This window comes from Ananas comosus, linkage group 7 (genome assembly GCF_001540865.1).
Source record: "Ananas comosus cultivar F153 linkage group 7, ASM154086v1, whole genome shotgun sequence".
In the NCBI taxonomy this organism is placed as follows: Eukaryota; Viridiplantae; Streptophyta; class Magnoliopsida; order Poales; family Bromeliaceae; genus Ananas; species Ananas comosus.
This window is the reverse complement of record NC_033627.1, coordinates 7,414,133-7,434,740: the sequence shown is the minus strand read 5'-3', so window position 1 is coordinate 7,434,740 and position 20,608 is coordinate 7,414,133. Positions and strand designations below refer to the sequence as shown.

Here is a 20,608-nt window from a genome sequence, read left to right as displayed (position 1 = left end):
CTCAAAATCTTCTAGGGTTGAAGATTGATCCACCACAAAGCTCCAAAAGCAAGCTCCAAGCCTCCAAAGGTGAGAAATGAGGAAGAAGATGGTGCTCCAAGGCCTCCAAGGAAGCTCCTCTCCTCTCCTTCTCCTTCTTCTCCTTCCCTTTCTCTCTCTAGAAGTGTAGGGAGAGTGTGGGGGAGAGAAAATGAGAGTGAGAGGGGGTAGAGAGGCTGCCTAAAGCCTCTAAGGTAACCACTTAGGCCCCTCAAAAAACCACTCTGTGCACTGCCCGGTCTGGGCCGCTCACGCGCTGAGGGACCGGTCTCTCCCTGCCAGGGACCGGTCTCTCGGCTCGTCCCGCAAAACCAGCGTTCGGGAACCGGTCTCTCACAGCCAGGGACCGGTTGCCTTAAGCCCTGTCGCAGCACTGTGCTGAGGGGACCGGTCTCTCCCATCAGGGACCGATCCCCGAGAGTGAAAACTCTTAGGACTAAGTCAAAACTCTAGAGATCGAACTTTTAGGTCGAAATACCATCTACGGCCTTCCACCAAGTGTGGAAAAGTTCGGAGTACACATCAAACACTCGAACCTCGCAATTTGCAAAGGTCCAGTGTGCTACATAGTGGCTCCTGATACACCTTTGAGACTGATGACTTTGGTGGTGCAACCTACACTTATGGAAAGGCTTAAAGAAAAGTAAGCTTCCGATGTGGAGTTGCAAAAGATTCGAGCTAAGATGGTTGATGGTTGCACCGGTGACTTCACTTTAAACGGTGATGGATTGATGTGTTTCCGCGGATGACTTTGTATACCGGCGGACTTGGGCGTTAAAGAGGATATTTTTCAAGAGGCGCACCGAGCACCGTATGCTATACATCCGGAAGGCACCAAGATGTACAAGGATCTAAAATTACTTTATTGGTGGCCTGGGATGAAAAATGATGTTGGTGAGTTTGTTGCTAGATGTTTAACTTGCCAACAGGTGAAGGCTGAGCACCGAGTTCCTGCAGAGAAGTTGCAGAGTCTACCGATTCCAGTGTGGAAATGGAAAAAGATCACCATGGATTTCGTGATGGGATTGCCTCGCTCACAGGCCCATGACGCTATTTGGGTGATTGTGAATAGATTGACGAAATCGGCACATTTCATACCTATCCACACTACTTGGACTGGTGAGAGGCTCGCACAGGTATATTTGGATGAGATTGTGCGATTGCACGGGGTACCAACTTCTATAGTATCGGATCGAGACCCCCGTTTTGTATCCCACTTTTGGAGGAGTTTACAGGATGCTTTGGGTACGCGCTTGGATTTCAGCACTGCTTTCCACCCCCAGAGTGACGGGCAGTCGGAGCGTACTATTCAGACTCTCGAGAATATGCTTCGAGCTTGCGTGATTGACTTCCAAGGAGGATGGTCGCAGCATCTACCGATGACAGAGTTTGCTTATAACAACAGTTATCAAGCAAGCATCAAGATGGCACCGTTCAAGACACTCTAATGACATGAATCTAAGATGGAGGAAACCTTAGATGTCAATTGGACGAGCTGTGGATAGCGAGATAGAAGTAGAATCAGTAGATCTACTTACATTGATGCATGTTGAGTTGCATGATTTGCATTGTTGCATGTTGTAAGGCATGAACATGATAACTGTTAGCTGCACAAAATATATGATGATATATGTATGGATATCTGTTGGACTAACATGTTTGCAGTGCCTCTTTCGGACATGGTGGGTCGAGTTCTTCCCTTGGATGGCCGTATACACTGGAAACTATGGACAATAGTTCTTACCCCACGTTGTTTTGGGGATTACAGGTTCACACGCGAGCGACGCGGCGGCGCAAGGAAAGGGCGTAGCTCCGTAGATAGCACCCTACCACTAAGACCAGAGATAGCGGTACCCCAAGTCAGCCTAGCTAGGGGTGTAGAAAAGAAGAAAAACAATATTGTAATAATCTTGATTGTATTTGGAAGAAAAAAAAATGAAAATGTAATATGTAAAAGCATGTGATGTGAATGCTTGTAATAATTTAGTTGTTTTATGTTTTTAATACTTCTTTATGCAATCTCTGCTTGAAATCTGTTCCTGGTTGGAATCTCGCGAATTGTATTGATTGCGATGCCTAGGACGTATAGGGGAAACTTTGTCCATTCGGCGGTCTGTTTGCGGGCCCGAATCCGACCAAATAGGCGGGTCTCGGGACGTGACATCTGAAAATCCTAATAATCTATCCATACAATCCTAACAATCAAATAAAAATTCTAATGATCCACATATAGTCTTAACAACCTCACTTTTTCTATTTCCTATATAATCCACGCACAATTTTAATGAATGCGGCGAACGATTCACCGCCTTTAAAAGAAATGGGAGAAAACGGTTAACGATTTACCGCCTTTAAAATAAATGAGAGAAAGCGGTGAATGATTCGCTACCTTTAAAAGAAATTGGTGTCAGCAGTGAACGATTTGCCGCTTTTCAAAAAAAATCCCACGTGGCTCCTATATGGCGGAAATAGGGTTAGGTTAGTTTGCCAAATATAAATTAGGCAAGGTTACTCCGCAAATTATAAAATGTTAGAGGGTTATTTTATAAAAAAGTCCGTAGCAAGTATTTCACTTGAAATTAAAAATTTACAAATTTAAAATGTAAAATTTTGAAATTTAAGTTTAAAAATTTTAAATTTCAAATCCAAACTCTAAAATTAAATATTAAAATTTAAAATTTTTATTATTTTAATTTAATTTAAATTTAAAATATAAATGAAATTTAATATTTTAAATTTAATATTTGAAATTTTTAAATTCAATTTAAATTTAATATTTAAAATATGAATTTGAAATTCAAAATTTAAGACTTAAAATTTAAAAATTTTATATTAAACTTAAATTTAAAAATTTATATTTATCTTAATGCTAAAAATAAATTTAAAAATCGAAATTAATATTAACTTTTTAAATTTAATTATAATTATAATATTTAAAATATTAAATTTTGAAACTAAATTTTAAAAACTTAAAATTAAAAATTTATATGTATCTAATAACTAAAAACTAAATTTTATAATTATTATCATTATTAAATTTAAATTTAAATTCCCCTCTAAATTTTTAAATTTACATTCATATTTAAAATTTGAATTTAAAATTTAAAATTTAAAAAATTAAAATTTAAAATCTAAATCTAATATTTGAAATCTAAAATTTTACAATTGATGTTTGCTAATTTAAAAGTTAATATAATATTTAAAATCTAAGTCTGAAAGATGTTCATTTGAATTTTATCAATTTGAATTTTAAATCTTAATGATAATTAAAATTCAACTATGAAATCAAAATTAAATTTTGATTTTAAATTTAGATTGCCCATATTTTTTTTTGAGAAAAAGGTAGGCATACTACCATGCTTCATTCATTACGACAACGAATTTAACTACATAGATTGAGGGCACGCAGGGGCCTCAAGAGAAAGATAAAATAAAAAGAAAAAATGCCTAAACAAAGGTACGAGTACATAAAAAGTTTAAAAAAATAATAAAATATAATAACAATGAGCGTCAAATTGAATTCCCAAAATATAGAGATATCACCCCAGCTCGACAGCACTCAGCCCACTTCCGTTGCCAGTTTTCCAACACGTTGGGCAGCTTAGCATAGCAGTATAGGGTCGATCGCGGAGGTGAAGCCGCCCCGCCGCGCCACCCGCGCTCGTCAAGTGGATTGCCCATAGACGATCTCGACTCACCGGAGCCTAAAGACTAGTACATAATATGGTAATCAGTCGGTTTCTGTACGTTAGCACAAGCGGAGCGGGCGAGCGCAGAGTGGCGAGTGAGAGCGGCGCGAGGCGAGCGGAGCCGGGGCGTGCCGCGCAACCGACCCAAGTCGCAGGGCCGCAGAGGACAGGACGCCAGGCTGCCAGACCGACAAAGGGTTGGGCTGCTGGGGCCGCGCGGCCCGTCACGCGGCACGAGCCCGTCGCGGCGCGCTACTCGCCTAGTGGTGGGCCCGTGCCGGCCCGCACAGGACGCGGGCCCGTAGGCGGTGATATATTTTTTTCTTTATTTCTTTTTTTCTGGTTTTTTTTTTATTTTAGGCCCAGCCAGGAAAGAGTGATTTTTTTTTTTTTTTTTGCCAAAACCCATTTTTCTTTAAATTTTTTTTCTCGTGTCTCATATTGCGAGAAAAAAATTTAAGATTTTTTTTTAAGTCTACTCTAATTTTTTATTTTTTATTATTAAAATTTAAAATATATAAATAATTTTTAAATAGTTTAAATTGTTTGTATTAAATATAAATTTTAATTTTATAATATTAAGTATCTAGATATAGATTGTATGTTAAAAAATAAAAGAAAAATTGAAGGAGTTTAAGTTAATTTTACCATCGACTGAGTCAAATCTAATATATTTAAAAGGGATGAACTCAGATTTTTAAAGTCAAAATATCATCGACCGATTGAAATCAAATATATCAAAAAATTGGATAATCAAAATAAAATTTTGAAAGATTGGATTTAAAAAAAATTATAGAATCATTTCAACCAGGGACGTGGCAACTTGCTTTTTCTAAAATATTTAAAATTAAATATTTAAATTAAAATTGAGTGGGTTTAGGATTTATACCTAAATTTTCTTATGATATGTTTTGACATTTTTATCCCATATTGAAAATATAAATAGTTGAAAATATTACACTGTTATGATTTGTCTCTAAATCTGTAGAAGTATTATTTTTATATTTTTGTTACAGTAATAGTTGCTTATTTTTCAGTTACTCTTTTTTTATATAATTCCTTGGCTTTTTTTTGTTATTTTTTATTTTATTTATATATTTATTTCTACGAAATCATCCGGCCGCAGCGTGGTGGTCCTTCACTGGTGCCTGATGAAGAGAAACTCCATATTTTAGAAATGAAGGCAGAAAACTAGCGAGTCTACAAGAATGAAGCTTCAAATGACCCGTCCAGATGATGTGTGATTTGGGATTCCAGAGTCAAGGAGGTAGACCTTAGAAGGAAACCTAGAGGTTAGGATTCAAAAGTAAGTAAACAAGTCACTTCAAAAGAATGTCAAATACTACCCTAAATGCCTCAATTACTGAGGCATTTAGGGTAGTAAAAATGTTTCAATGAACATTCTGAAAATTTGGAAGTAAAAATACCTATATTGCACGGTACATAATTGAAATTCTTGCTTTGTCTTGTTATGAAGTCATTCAAGCTTAAACTCATTATAAACCCATTTAGAAAGATTGTTGAGTGTAAGCTCAATACATAAATAAAAATAATAATGATTGTCATCAGGGATCACGCCGAGTTCAGAGGCTGCTCTGCAAGTAATTATTTGTCAACAGAGCATTACCCAGTGAGAGCAACCAAAAAAAGATTAAAAAAGATAAATTAAAAAGAACTCCAAACACTCCACACCAAACAAACTGAAAACAGAAGGATAAAAATAAATTAAACAAAGGTAGAAAGGGATGTGAATCCTCTACCTTCAGCAGATAAAGGGCACATCAGCATGCTCATCAGTGCAGTAAAGACCAGGCTTCTGCATAAATCCTTGCTTAGACAACATCTGCCGAGCCTTCAATACAAGCTCCTTGTTAGTGATCTCTCTGCCAGTCTCAACAATGATGGTCTGAATGGCATTGCTTAGAGCTCCATACGCCCCCTGAGGGCTATTTGCATCAGCGGACGTCTGGTCTGTCTGGCAACCGCTGATAAGAATGCCATTATCCGGAAGCATCCGTTTATTGCTGGAGCCAGCATACACCTCTTGCACACTATTCACCTTCGTCTCTAAAGCGGGCTTGACGTATTCATCATCGTTCTCGTCCAGCTTATGCTTGAGGAATTCCTGTGCAAGGCTCCCCACCATCCCCATGAGTCCGCCACCGCCTCCACCCTCACCACTGCGCCCCTCCTGAAGCTTGTTCAACAGCACCTTCATGAACTTCTTTATCTTCGGGCTGGCATCTTCACCAAACATGTCAAATAGGGTTGGCCTGATCTTCCCCACGTCGATGTCTTCCTTTCCGGTCTTCTGCTTCAGGATCTCAATCAGTGTTGAAAGTGGAAGAGAGCGGTTCTTTATATGGTGAACGTGCCCTGAGAAGTGTGCAGAATCGTCATTGTCTTCCTCCTCCACAGCTTGGTGGTGGCTGCGGATATGATGATGACCTTCGTGAGGGAGGTGAATTCCACGGGACTCGAATGCACCATGGACTGTCTCTTTCAACAAGGCTCTGAAGCCAAAGCTTCTGCCAGAGTCAGAACCTCCTTCCTCATGACATTTTGTGCTCTCACCGATTTGCTCCTTAGATTTGTCAAGAAGACCACCACTGTGGCAGGAATCCGAGACAATTGTGATCCGACAGCCGTCTCCAACTTTGTCTACAAACTCCCTGAAATCATCATCTATGCCAGAAAAACAAAAAGCAAGTTAAAATTAATTGACTGTGATAGCAGCAACTTTATGCAAGTACATACTGATATGATGTGTTTCTTCCAGTAGACCAAATATCAAGCAGCTGGTTAATTATTATTATTATCTCCAAGGAACAATGTCATTCTCATCAAGGATGTAAAGAGCAGAACACTATTATACGTGCTCGGGATGGCTTCATGGAGTTTGTCTCATGTCTCATTGGCCAAATAGCATATGATCACAACAGTAGTTTGCCTTACTGTTGAATGAATTTACTAGTACTCCTTCACCTTGATGCAATATTAGTTATGAACTCAAGCAAATAAGGATGTCAAAAGGTTGGATTCGGGGCCGGTTTTCAAAAACCAAACCCAACAACCAAACCCAAAATCCCAACCCAAACCCGAACTCGATAGATTTTGAAAATCTATATCCAAAACCGAACCTAACCAAAAATCCGAAACCCAAACCCGAAAACCCGAATCCCAAACAATTATTTCTTTTTACCATATTTCGAAACATATCATATTAAGATCAGATTTCAAAATACAAATTCAAATATAACATCAAACACTCATATATATTATACTAGTGTAGAGCCCACATTTCGCAATAGATAGGTTTTTCGGTCAATTAAGATATATATTTTTAAAATTTTAATATTGAAAAAAGTTATAACTTCAGAAATATATAAAAAAAAGACCCTATAAAGTAGCGTTATGTATATTATGAAAAATCTAAATACAACATCAGAAAAATAAAATAAAATAAAATAAAATTGTGTTCCATGCACCACTCTTAGTGCTCTTTTTTTTAAAAGGGATAATTGCCTATATACCCTCATAGGCTCATACGTTTGAAAATATCCGATTTACCTCTACTTTTTTTTTCTTTCTAAAATACCCCTCATATATTCCACTGTTATTCCAAAATACCCCCGCAGTTATTCCCTGTTAAACTAACTCGGGTTAAACATGGGTTAAATGTATACCAGAGTTAAAACCTAATTAAAATACCTATTTTGCCCCTACCTTATTAAACTATTCCCTTAAGTTATCCTCTCTTGCTCTCCCAACTTGGCCAAATTCATCGCTCCCGTCGTCCTCCTCCTCCGCCACCGGTGCCGGGAGCAAGAGGGTCGCAGCAATAATCCCGTCTTGCTCGAGGTCAATCATCATCTTCTTCTTCATCATCTGCTTTTCTTTCTATAGAGAGAGAGAGAGGGAGAGGGAGACCTCACACTCACCACCTTCTTCCTAAGCAAGCCCAGCTTCTCTCTCTCTCTCTCTTCTCCTTCATCATCTGCTTCTTCTTTCTAGAGAGAGAAACTAGAGAGAGACAAATAGTATAGAGAGAGAGAGACCTCACACTCACCACCTTCTTCCTAAGCAAGCCCAGCTTCTCTCTCTCTCTCTCTTCTCCTTCATCATCTGCTTCTTCTTTCTAGAGAGAGAAACTAGAGAGAGACAAATAGTATAGAGAGAGAGAGACCTCACACTCACCACCTTCTTCCTAAACCCCTTCTCTTTCTCTCTTTTCTTCTCCTTCCGCCCGAGGCCGTCCGCGTGCCGGGAGCAAGGGGGTGCGGTGTCGCGCGCGGAGGGGAGCTACGGGTGTGCGCGGTCCACGAGGCCAATTTGGCCTCGTAGACCGGATGAGAGGCCAACGGGTGTGCGCGGTCCACGAGGCCATTATTAATATATGTTTATTATAATTTTAAATATATTTAATCTATATATAAAATTTATAATAATAATATATATAGTATATTAATTATTATATATTTATTATATAGCCGAATTTTTTATCCCGAATTTTTAATTGGTGAACGTATAATATCCGTATAAATCACGTATCCGAATAATTGTCGATCCGTTTTTTAGCAGCATTTTTCAACGAATTTAAAAATTAAAAGACGAATTTTATCCGAATTATATCCGCACCGAATTTTTGTCGAATCCGAATTAACTATGCCTCCAGCCACCAAGGTTGGTTTAGCTGCGATCGATCTCATCCGTTCATCTGCTCGCTCCCAACGTGCTTAATTAATTAATTGATATTTGAAGGGCAAATAAGAAAAGTATTTGCTATATGAAGGGTATATAAGAAAAGTTAGTTACGATACAAGGGTATATTGGAATGGGCAAAATAGTAATTTTTCAAAGATAACGGCAACTGTTAACACCTCACTAACGGAATTTAACTCCAAGGGTATATTTAGAAAGAACTTGGAACGTAAGAAGGGTATTTTCAATATTAGCCTTCTAAAAGGGGTAAATAAGAAAATCGGAAACTTTTCAGGGGTATATAGGCAATTGCCCCTTTTTAAAAAAATATCAACATTGCCTCAAAAAACAAAAAAAGAAGGCAGGGGTAGAAAAAAGAATAGCAATATGGAAAAACCAAAGAATAATAGCTATAAGCAAACTCGTAACTAAAATAGTGACATCATACGGGGAGTAGTAAAAATGAACTCGATTTATGACATAAAACACACAATAAAAAAAAGAAAGACACCACCATAGCTAAAGAAAGAAAATATGTACTTGTTTAGAAGAAGTAACAAAAAAGGCACACCACTTAGCAGAGCTAGAGATCATCAACGACGAATCCGAGTTGCTCTATGTTCCAATGCCACTGATCACCTCTATCGTCATGGCTGCGGCTCCTGCTTTTTAGCTCCTCTCTATGGTGCCGACTACATCCTCTACCCGGATCCCTCGTCGATGCCGCCGGATCTGACTTACTTGTGTTGGCTTCCTCAACGCAACTCATCGTAGATTTGAGAGAGAGAAAGAGAGAGTTTGGCAGGACGAGAGAGAGAGGAAGGCTAAAAGATATAGGAGAGATTTTGATGTCGTAGGGAGAGAATAGAGCTGTTGGAGGTGAGAGATGGATATAATAACTAAGTAGATATAAATTTGAGAGAGAGAAAGAGAGCTTGACAGGAGAGAAAGAGGACGAAGGAGAGGTAGCCACGTGGATTGCAGGACTGTCAAATAATGTATTCGTAGAGATGTATAGATAATGTAAAATCAATTCGGTTTGGGTTGGGTTAGAACAAAAATCCAAATCCGTCGCATTTTCGTTTTTTATACCTGAAGCGATAACCTTTTAGCATCAAATAAACTCTATAGTATACTAAAACTCAGTATAATAGATTGAATGTTGGACAAATTGATAAAGTGAGGATAAAGTCATGTTAAACATGATTAGAATGAATTTAGAAGAGTTTGGAGTGCGTTAGAATTGAACTTCAGGTAAAACGAGACAAAAACAAATATTCAGGCCTACCTCAAATTAGGGCTGGCAAATGAGCGAGCTAGCTCGAGGCTCGCGTTCGGCTCGGTATTCGGCTCGCTTGAGCTCGACTCGAAATTAAATTGAGCCGAGCTTGAATAGAAAATAAAACTCGAAATATATTTCAAGCCGAGCTTGAGTATTACTGGCTCTCTCGAATTAGGCTCGAAAAGCTTGAATATAATAAAAATATTTAAGAAACTTAAATTATATATAATATATATTTTAATTATATATAATAATATATAACATCTATATTAATTATATGTATATAGAGTTTAGGTTATTGGGCATATTTGTTAGCCCACAAAACTAAACCAGCAAAATCCTACTCTAATTACTCTCTCTCTCCCTCTTTTTCACTTGCTCACAGTGTCGCTTCCCCAAAATTATTTTTCTTAATATTATAATACCGCATTTCATGTATTTATTTTGTATGTTGAACTATTAGACATTTTTATATCAAATTTTAGGTAATTATAAAAATTAAACTATAAATTGCGTGATTTAAGAATTTCAAACGGCTCCTTTAGGGCTCGAGCTCGCTTGACTCGAAGTTAGGCTCGCTTGAGCTCAGCTCGAATTAATTTCAAGCCGAGCTTAAGCCTAAATTTAGGCTCAAAATTAATTTCAAGCCAAGCTTGAGCTAAGATAAGCTCGCTCAAGCTCGGCTTGTTTCCACCCCTACCTCAAATATCAGATTGAAGATTTATTTTTTGGAATACCAATTTTATTTTCCAAAATTAGATGCAGGATTGTAGAAGTTTTGGATTCTAAGGAAAATACTGGCAATTTCTGAAAAATAGTCATTTTTCGAAAACCCAAATAAGATTATTCGGAAAATGGGCAGGGAACTAACCTATGAAACTCTCAATTTCTGAGGAAAATAAAAAGATTTTCTATAAACCAGTGGAATCATAATCATTTACTAGAAAATGAAACGTGATTTTTGAAAAATGCCCAAAGTTCGGTTTGAACTTGTGTTAAATGCAATTTGTCATTGTGGGAGGTTTTAAATGCAATTGTAACACCCCTATATATACCCTTTCACAATCCCAAACATTCTTTCACACTCTTAAACCCTATAATTTCTCTCTTCCATTTGTCCTCTCCACTAAGCCCAACCCTAACTCCCTATCTTCTTCTTCCTCACAAGAAGATTCCTCAAACTTTAAGTTGGGCAAAGAGCAATGCAAAGAAGAGCCTCTAAGGATGAGATCAAGATCTCCAACAACCTTCTAAGTGTTGAGATGAGTCTTTTAGATTTTGAAAGGAACTTTTGGGGTTTTCTTAGTGGAGCTTTTCAAAAGCTCTAATTTGGTTAAACCTTCTTCTTTAGGGTTGGCTAGAAGCCTGAACAACAAAAAATCGCTTTACGATGATGTTCTAGCAACTAGAGAAGGGTTATGCCTTCCAAAAAGGTTTGAACTATCTCTAAGTTTCCCTTTCCTTTTTCTCATTATTGTATGTAGGGTTTACGGTGTTTCCTCCATATTGTTAACATGCATGATTCATAGAGAAGCATAACTATAACTTGTTCTTGAAAATGTAATTTAGCATGCATAGGAAAAATGGTGCTTTTGTGAGACTTGTAACCCCAGATCTTTATGATAGTTGGACTGTGGGAGCTTCTTTGTTATGAACTTGTAGGTCTTGAATGGTTTGATATAGACTATGACAATCAAACAATTGGGCAACTAGTTAATGCATGTCGTAAATAACATTACGATGACCTTACCCTTGAGATAAGCATACTAGAATTGTAGATTCTTAAATCAACACTATTCGAGTATAGTGTATTCTTGATTATGAGTCATGATCAGTAGTTATGATAAAGGCATAGTATTTTTGTGATAGAGCTATTGAGATGATTATTACATTAAAGTGAAATTCAAATTGGGTTTTTATATGAGAATATGACCAAGCTTGGACTAATTGGTTACTAGTTCGTGAAGGTTGTGTTGGAGGTGATTACACAAATGGGTAGAGCATACACTCTATGGGAAGGCCGAGGTGGACGGAGCATACTTCCCACAAAGCCGTGACAAGCAGGCTAGTACTGGGCTAGGTAGTCGGTAGTTGGTAAGATTGGGTAAGAGGACATGTCACAGTGAGAACCTAACACACATAAAGGTAAAATTGATCACATTGGATCGTTCACTGTATCCTTTCAGAGAAACAGTAGAGGCATCTGTACTTATATTCATTTACCTAATTTACTAGTTGTTTCATATCCATTTATTCATTCCTATTATGCCTCGTTCAGACCTAGTGTGGAAGGTTGGCTAGGTTCGGCAATCGTACCCACTAGAAACTTACTTTAGTTCTCACACTCTTTTATTGATGTTTTTCTTACAAAGTCATCAATCACCAGTGAGGCGCGTGATCACAGCAAGGGAGTTACGAACTAGTTAGAGACTACTCTCAGATTTTGTAAGTGAACCCTTTCTGTGAGATGAAATCATGTACCTAGTGACACTTAGAAATGAAGAAGACAACGTTATTTCATTTTGGTGATGTAATTATACAATAGATAGTGACGGAACTATAAAAGTTTAAAGTAGTAAATTTGTAATATACTAAATTTCAGTATATTACTGAACTTTGACCAAATTAGGCAAAGTACGGTAAAGGAGTGAATGTGAAAATGTTCGAGATGAGTTCCGAGATTTTGTACCGGTACCCTTTCCCGTGTACCGGTACACTTTGGCAGAATCTGAAAGGTTCGAACTGCAGGGGTGTTTTTGCGATTGTGGCCTTCTATATTACCACCCACGCCTCCCCTTTGGTTTCTTGAGCCTAGAACTCAGAGGAAACAAGGTGAGTGAGTCTTTTTTGCCTCTCCATGGATTTGATCTTCATTTTTCTTGATTTTTATGTGGTTTTTGCTCTCTTTTGTCTTCTAGAGCATTTTCCACCATTGTTGAAGCTTGGATCTTGGGTTTGAGGCTTGTTTGGAGGAAGATCTCCATACCTAGTGGACTTTGAGCTTGGTTTGAGGCTTCTCAAGAGGTTAGAAGTTTATTCTCTCCTCTTGATTTGTGTTTTGATGGTCTTCTTGTTGTAGCCCTAGAAATGAGGATTTAGGGTTTATTTTGGAGATTTTTGACCTAGGGCTTTTGGAGCTCGATTGATCGGTTTAGAACCTTCCTCTAGGTTGGATTAGAAGGGTTCTAGCTCCCATTTGGAGCTTGAGAGGGATTTTCTACACTTAGGTGAGATATTACCCTTTTCTTGAGTTGGTTAATATTTAACCTATTCGTTGTTCGTAACGTTCATATATCGTTCCTATTTTAACCTTTAGGGAGCTAGGAAGCTTGTGGGCATCTTCGTCGGCGCAAACGAAGGCCGCGTGGAACTCTCGGTGGGTTTGGCCTCACCAAAATGGGATAAATCATCCCTATGATGGTTTTTACTTTTCGTAAAATGAAAATGCATGCATATTCTTACTAGATAGAATATTTGAGAATTTTAGAATGCTTAATATGTGCATGTTATGTATAAAGTACATTGGACCTCTATGTAGTAGAGAACTGTTCATATTTGGAACCTTGCATATGGTTAGCATTCTTACATTTGATTGAGATTATGTTGCATGTAGTGCATATGACATGTAGATTACACTCTTGAACTTAGAACGCATGCTTGGTATGGTTGGACATGTTGTCATTGAGTGACATAGGCTAGAGTGTATGTAAATTGTAAGCTAATGTCATAAAGCAGCATTAGGCTTGAACTAGAGATGGATTTAGTAAGCCAATGTCATAAAGCGGCATTAAGCTTGGAATGATTTTGGATATAGTGAGATAATGCCATAAAGAGGCATTGGATATAGTGAACTTAGTAAACCTTCACTTGAGGCATAGACTAGACCTATGGGTTGCTAGTGAGTATTTTCATATTTTAGACATGATGACATAGTGATAGGCCACTGAGACATATGCTACATTCCATGTTTTAGACATAATGACTTGGGATTGGAGACGGACTTATATGCTTGCTTGCCAATTGTGCTCATTCACACATGCTTGTGAGGGTCGCTCCCTGTTGACTACCACGGGGCCATTAGGTGCGGCGCAGGCCAGACAGCCTATGGGTGGGTCTTTAGTCCAGACAGCCTACGGGCGGGTCTTACAAGATTGGAACCTTAAAGTAGTGACATGCCATGTGGACATTGACTAAAACAGTAAACAATAAGTGATAAACACTACTTGATTGTATATCGTAGTTGGATTCAGTTGACATTGGGAATTGTGGTACCATTAATTGCCATGATAGTACATACTAGATATGTGTTGGACTTTGGGACATATAATATACTTCATAGTATTACCAGTTGCATCATAGTATACTTGGTAGCCATGATAGAACATAATTGCTATGCATTGGCATATTTGGATCATATAGAGTAGATGTACTCCATGTTGATATCCCGATTACTTATGGAATAGTAGAATAGCATTTTACTATATGCTTTATTTACCGCAGTTAACTTCTGTTATCCATATCTGCTTTTGATTTGGGCCTAGTGGTGCATTTTGCTAAGGTCAGTAATTGCCCACTGGAAACTATAAATTATAGTTCTCACACCCCCTGTTTTATATTTTCTTTCAGAGCCTTCCACTCCGGGAGAGGCTCGGGATCGCGGGAAAGGTTTCACCTCGAGTTAGCTATCGAGGGATTTAGTGATAGGTGGTCTACCTCTCTTTTGTTTTCTTTTGGAGAGGTTGTGAGAGTTTTGTACCTGGTTATAGAGACCACCCTGTTTTTGTATCTTGAGATTTATGATGTATCAGTTTACTTTATGCTTTAGTGGTTTAGTTCTCTTCCGACTCTACTTGTTGTTATAACTTAGTTGTATACTCGCTCTGATATCTCTAGATATTTGTATCACAGGTTATTTATCGCTTTTGTTGTAGATGTCTTATATGTGCAGGCATATGGCGGGTCTGGACACGCACCGGGCGGGCCTATGCCTGTTCCCGGGGCGTGACAACTAAACCGATTCAGGCTTCCTCCGTTTTATTAGCCACCCGGTTCCTTCATTGCCCAACCAAGCCTAGTTATCAACACCCTCAGATCGGCCATAAGGTTCACTTCCCAAATCCCAACATCGATCGTTCCCGCTTAAGCTCTCCTTATAAGAATTCACACAAACGAGCTAACTTGCTCTGCATCACTAGCCACCTGGCACCTTCGTTGCACAACTATACTAGGCCACCAACATACTTGGCCCAGCTTCCAAGATTGGTTTTACGGATACCAATACCGATTGCCACATTAAGCTTTGCCTCTTGAGTTTCATTAACACTACGCCCCATGAATCCCCGCTCGGCACACTTGCCTTCGCAAGCCTTGCCCTTTACGAAGTACCATCCGTCGCAAGACTACCCCTCATTCGCTCGTTCGCTGTACTATAGAGTCAAGGATTTAAGTGTCATGGTACGGGAGTGTACCGGAAACTTGCCGGCACGGTACGACACGGTGCGTGCCGAGCTGTGCCGATGCATGCCGGTCAAAAAAATTCTTGTGCGCCGACACATAATAGCATGAAATATTTATTTTCTTTAGCAACAAAATATTCTAACTATTTATTATGTCTTTTTATCACATCTTTTGAACTTTATTGAGGAAATTACTTACTAATTTAAAGAATAGAGGGTTTTGAGCTGTGCCATCGGCACGGGGTCTGTATCGTGCCGGTATCTTGTTGGCACGGTACTGCACAGTGGATACGGCTCGTGTCGACAGGCACTTAAAACCTTGCTATAGAGATCCGACTGTATAAGGTAGGGCAAGCGATCCTAGGAGAAAAGCCTCTCGGTATACCCGGCCTCGTAATGTCTTCGATCTCATGTCTTCGACATTACCCTAGGCCCGTTTAGCTTCCAACATCCAAGATCCGTTCACACGAACACTAGGTTTAGCACGTCCGCTTGTCAACGGGCGGTCCATATCCTATGGACCATTCGAGAAGTTAGGGCCACTTCATAAGTGTCCTACCACTCCTCAATATACCTAGCAAGGCCTTCCTCTTTTGGCACACCGGGGTTACAAAAGTGTTTATCGAGGGGTACGTTTCGAGTCCCCCGCATGCGGCGACACCAATATTCTTGCCACGATATGGGCCATTGCTAAGGAATTGCTTTGTTGACCCATTAACGATAGCATACCTGACAGACTGTCTCAACTTCGTAACTCCATAACTTCATTAACCCAAATGCCTTCCAAATGTGGCCCCTAAGGATGTCACAACTGAGCACCAACCGATTGACACGTGACAGGACGCCCGAAAGGTTCAGGTGCAGTACCGGACACCCAAAAGTTGGCGAGAATTAGTTTGAAAGTTGAAGTTAGTGCTCATGCTATATTACGGATGCCCGAAAGGACTATAGTAGCCAAAAGTTTGAGGATAAGGTTGCGAAAGCAGCAAGCGGTGAGCAAGTGGCTCACCACGTAAGTTTCGAATGCTTGACGAATTGTGTCGGGTGCTCGAAAGCAAGGTTTAAAGTGCCGTGACACAGGGGCGTGCCGCTGTCTGCCTGGCACGGTACGCCGACACATAGTACGCTTGCGTGTCAATGGATACGTATGACCTTCTACTACCACGTTTTGGTACGAACTTATTTTAATGTTTTTTTGTTCCAATAAGCTCTTATAATGTTATTTTGAAAGATTTAATCAAATAATTATGAATATTTGCTATGTATAAATTACTATATTGATCAATTAACATATTTGTAAACTTTTTTGTATGTAAAGTACAACTACACTTGATGTAGAATAAAAATTTTTACAGGTTAGAATTTTAAAAAGACATCTTTCTTTTTTTTTTCTTTTGACCATAATATAGTTTTTCTTTTATACAAGACAAAAAAATAAGTTTTAAAATAACTTTAAAAATTATTTGAAAAAATTATTTTAAAAGTATTTGAAAAAATTATTTAACATTATTTGAAAAAAATATTTTTCAATTAATTTTTTCAAAAAATTATTGGATCTATCAAAAATATTAAGCAATAAATTATATGACAAACAAATTAAATAAATATAAGTATTAATTGATTTAATTTAGCTTTTAATTTTATCAGTATTTTAATCTTCTAAAACAAAAATAAATTTTTATGTTTGATATGCCTCAAAATTTGTTTATTGATTTCGATTTTGTTCCCTTTATTAGCCAAAAATTTCGCAGTGCGACAAATTTTGATAAATAATTTGTGAAAAAAATGGATGTCTGTGGTGGAAGCTAAGGGCTCAGGCCGATGAGAGAGGTGCGGGGAGTTTCGCCCCTTGCGGTATGTATCGAATATGTAAATTAAAAATTTACCCGTATATTGATAAACAAAAAAATTAAATTATAATTTTTTTGACTTACCTAATAAGTAAATCTTCGATTTGCAATGTCCTTGGAGGGGTGTGGGATGCTTCGTGGTATCCCAAAGAACAAAACATAAAGAAAAAAAAACGAAAAGCAAAAAAAAAAATTAAAAAGAACAGTGTGCCAGCACGGCACTGTGCCATGGCATGGACCTACGTATCGCTCTGTCTCGTGCGATACGTAGATCCGTGTCGCGGCATGGAGAGGGATCCGAGAACCCCCTGTATCGTGCCACCTTCTTGGTGGCACGGTACGTGCCACCCCATGCTGTACGGCACAGGGTGGCACTTTAAACCTTGCCCGAAAGGCTAAGCTAGCAATGTTTCATAAGTTTCAAGCATTCGATAGCAATAGTGGGCGCTCAAAATCATCAGACTAATCAAGTATCGGACGCTCGAATGTAGTTTCGAGTGCCCGAAGCTTTTCCAGACAGAGAGTTGTTTGTGGATTGTCTAAGGGTTCAAATGCTATTGTTACAGACCTATAAATGGTCCATTGTTTAGCAACACATCCTTCATTGTGTAGCTGAAGTTGAGCCCTTTTCTCTCCTGCTGCCTTCTCGTTCTCTTATTAATTAAGTTTAGGGTCTATTTTTGGAGAGCCCAAAAGTTGATGGTTTCCTCCTATTGATGATCCTTGATACATGCGTTAAGGCTATAGAGTGAGGAGGAAAGTTGTGGATGATCCTAGCTAAAGTCTTTCATTCTGTACTGGATTTGAAGGAATAGATGAGTTTAAAGACTGAAAGTAAGATTTTAATTGATTGTAATGCAACAGTTGGTGATTGAAGATCATGGTTGTGTGATCTAGGAGTTGAATGTATTGTAAATCCTGATGGAGTTTCTTGCTATGGTACAGTTGAGAGTACCTTCCTTGGAGCACCTACTAGGGTGGTATCTTGTCGCCAAAATCGGCGAACTAATTACTATATCTAATATGTGCATGTCTTTGCGAGATAAAGAAGATCTTGTCGACATGATTATGATAGCAGTACTGTGACATCTACTGGACCGTGGTAGAGAGCATGACAGAGAGATTATTATTGAGATGAAAATATCGCTTAATTGAGATTACATGAATAAAGCAAGTACATATTCAACTCTACGTAGATGTCCTGCATGTTCTAGTTTCTGAGACCAATTTTTCTGAGTAATACTAATGTGTTGCAATATGTGAGAAAATGTAAAAAGATACCATAGGGCAGGTGACATGTGGGAAATTGGGAAAAATACAAAGAGGCAGATAAACTGTGAAAAGAAAGTGAAACATGATCTGATAATGCCAAGGGACAAGTAAACAGTGTGATTGTGATCTTGCTGATCATCGCATGTCACTATAGCCTGCAAAAGCCAAATTGAGTTTGACAGTACATGTGGTATTTGGTACTCGGATGGGTCGCACCCCGCGAGTGGCTCTCCGGAGGCTGACTTTGTGAGATAGTTGTGACAATTTCCATTATTTATTTATAAAGGCATGACAGCTAATATTTATTTCTAGCTCAATGCATCATATGTTTATTTATTCAGTTCAATTTTTATTATTGATGCCTTTGATAGACCTCGTGGTGCAGGTTGTCGCTATCATCGACTGTGCCCACCAGAGACTATTTTTTAATAGTTCTCACGCCATCCCATTATTATTTTTATTTCAGAGCCCTCAATGCTGGCAACAGAACAAGAGAAGGGGATCGCGAACTAGATAGCATCTCCTATCCAGGGGAGTACTAGAGGAGGACCACCTAATGTATATGGGTATACAGCTGACTATACATTTTGAGCCAGAGGAGGCTGATAGAGTTGTATTTATTTTAGGCTGTGCGGATGCTTAGATTCTTATAAAGGCTCTTTTATATATACACTCCTGGTATATATTTCGGATAGGTTATTTGTATACGCTTCACATGTGCATGGTGCATGCTGATGCATGCGGCGGGTCTATAGCATACCCGAAGACTTCCACTATAACCTGGGGTATGACAAATGTGTCCTACAGTGGACACATGGGAACTTAGATTTTTCTAGGGAAGTGCTTATCCCCACTCCGTCTCCCCCTTTTCTTTTTCTCCTGAAAGTATTTTCCTCACTAAGCGGGCATTTGGTGCCGATCTCTTTCTTTTTTTTTCTTTCGTAAGATTTTGTTGTTTTATAATTGCATTAATTTCTTGTGGAAAATGCCCTTAAATGTTCTCTAGAAGTAGTGCATATACTGAGTTGCCAGCAATTGTAAATTAATTCCTCCCTGTGAGCTGCGAGATCAAATTTCCTCAAATTAAAACCAAATATCAACCAATTCGCAAACTTTACCGTTTGCAAGAGATGAGATTTTCNAAAAAAAAATGATGTGAAGCAATTCGAGAATCAAGAATTAGGAAGGAGATCGGACCAGTGATGAGGTTCATGTCGGAGGGGACGATGCACTCGTCGTATCCGGTGTCGTCGTTGTCGCCGGTCTCGGCGGGGAGGCGGGTGCCGTGGCCACTGTAGTGGATGAAAAGGTAGTCCCCAGGGCGGGCGGAGGCGACGAGGTCGGAGATGGCCTTGCGGATGTTGGCCCCCGATGGCTGCGGGTAGGAAGGGTCCGTATCGATCAGCACCACGATGTCCTCCTCCGCGAATCCGTACCGCTCGATCAGGCATCGCTGCATCCGCTTTACGTCGTTGATGCATCCCTTCAGCTCTGCCTTCGTCCCCGGGTAGTTGCATCCCACCAGAACCGCCCTCTTCTTTCCCCTCATCCTCTCTGATCCCACCCCCAAGGTGCTCCTCCTTTTTCTTCCCCTCCCTTTCTCTTCTTCCTGCCACTGGTGACAATGGGGGGATTTGGTGACTCCTCTGTCCTCCGATTCGACGGGTTTGGTGGCTGCCACTGGAAGGGGGCACGATTGACTTTCTTAGCTGGCACGACACGTGGCCATTTCTGATACGTTGGAATGATTGGCCCACCACAGTGATAATAATTAATAATTAATTGTGCGGGCGCCGTGGCAATTTCTGATTCGTTCGACTGCTCTGCCGCTCTGTTGGGTAGAGCGGGGGATGAGGGCTCTTTTTGTAAATAGCTTCCTGCCAAATTTTTTTTTTTAAATTAGTCCTGTCAAAAATTTATTTACAAAGATGGTCCTAATCCTGCCACGCAAGCGCCACGTCAGTACCACGTGGGCGGAGCTCGGGCCAGGTGTTTAAGTTGAACACGGTAAACCGTTCACCGTGTTCAAATACGGTGAATGGTTCACCGTGTCCAATGTATTATACACACCCAAGTCCGGTGTGAATAATACATTGGACACGGTGATTGGTTTACCGTATCCAATGTATTATACACACCCAAGTCGGGTGTGAATAATATATTGGACACGGTGATTGGTTTACCGTATCTATACACGGTGAACTATTCACCGTGTATTGGACACGGTGAACTATTCAACGTGTCCAATACAAATACATTAGCTAAGAATAGGGGTGGAAACGAGCCGAGCTCGAGCGAGCTTATGTCAGCTCAAATTCG

At 39.3% G+C, this 20,608-nt stretch overlaps 1 protein-coding gene across 1 annotated transcript; it reads right to left on the bottom strand.

Moving 5' to 3' along the window:
• LOC109712926 (metacaspase-5-like) lies at positions 5,209-19,968 on the bottom strand. Its single transcript, XM_020236739.1, has 2 exons — positions 19,487-19,968; positions 5,209-6,413 (listed from the first exon to the last, which is right to left on the bottom strand). Exons 1-2 carry the CDS (start codon positions 19,836-19,838, stop codon positions 5,491-5,493), a joined length of 1,275 nt encoding a protein of 424 aa, XP_020092328.1. The 5' UTR covers positions 19,839-19,968; the 3' UTR covers positions 5,209-5,490.

Excerpts from the sequence above, each read along its gene's own strand:
- LOC109712926 (XM_020236739.1), bottom strand. The coding sequence starts at position 19,838 with ATGAGGGGAAAGAAGAGGGCGGTTCTGGTGGGATGCAACTACCCGGGG. Across the intron at positions 6,414-19,486 it reads CGACATGAACCTCATCACTG|ATGATGATTTCAGGGAGTTT; the intron begins GTCCGATCTCCT and ends TTTCTGGCATAG.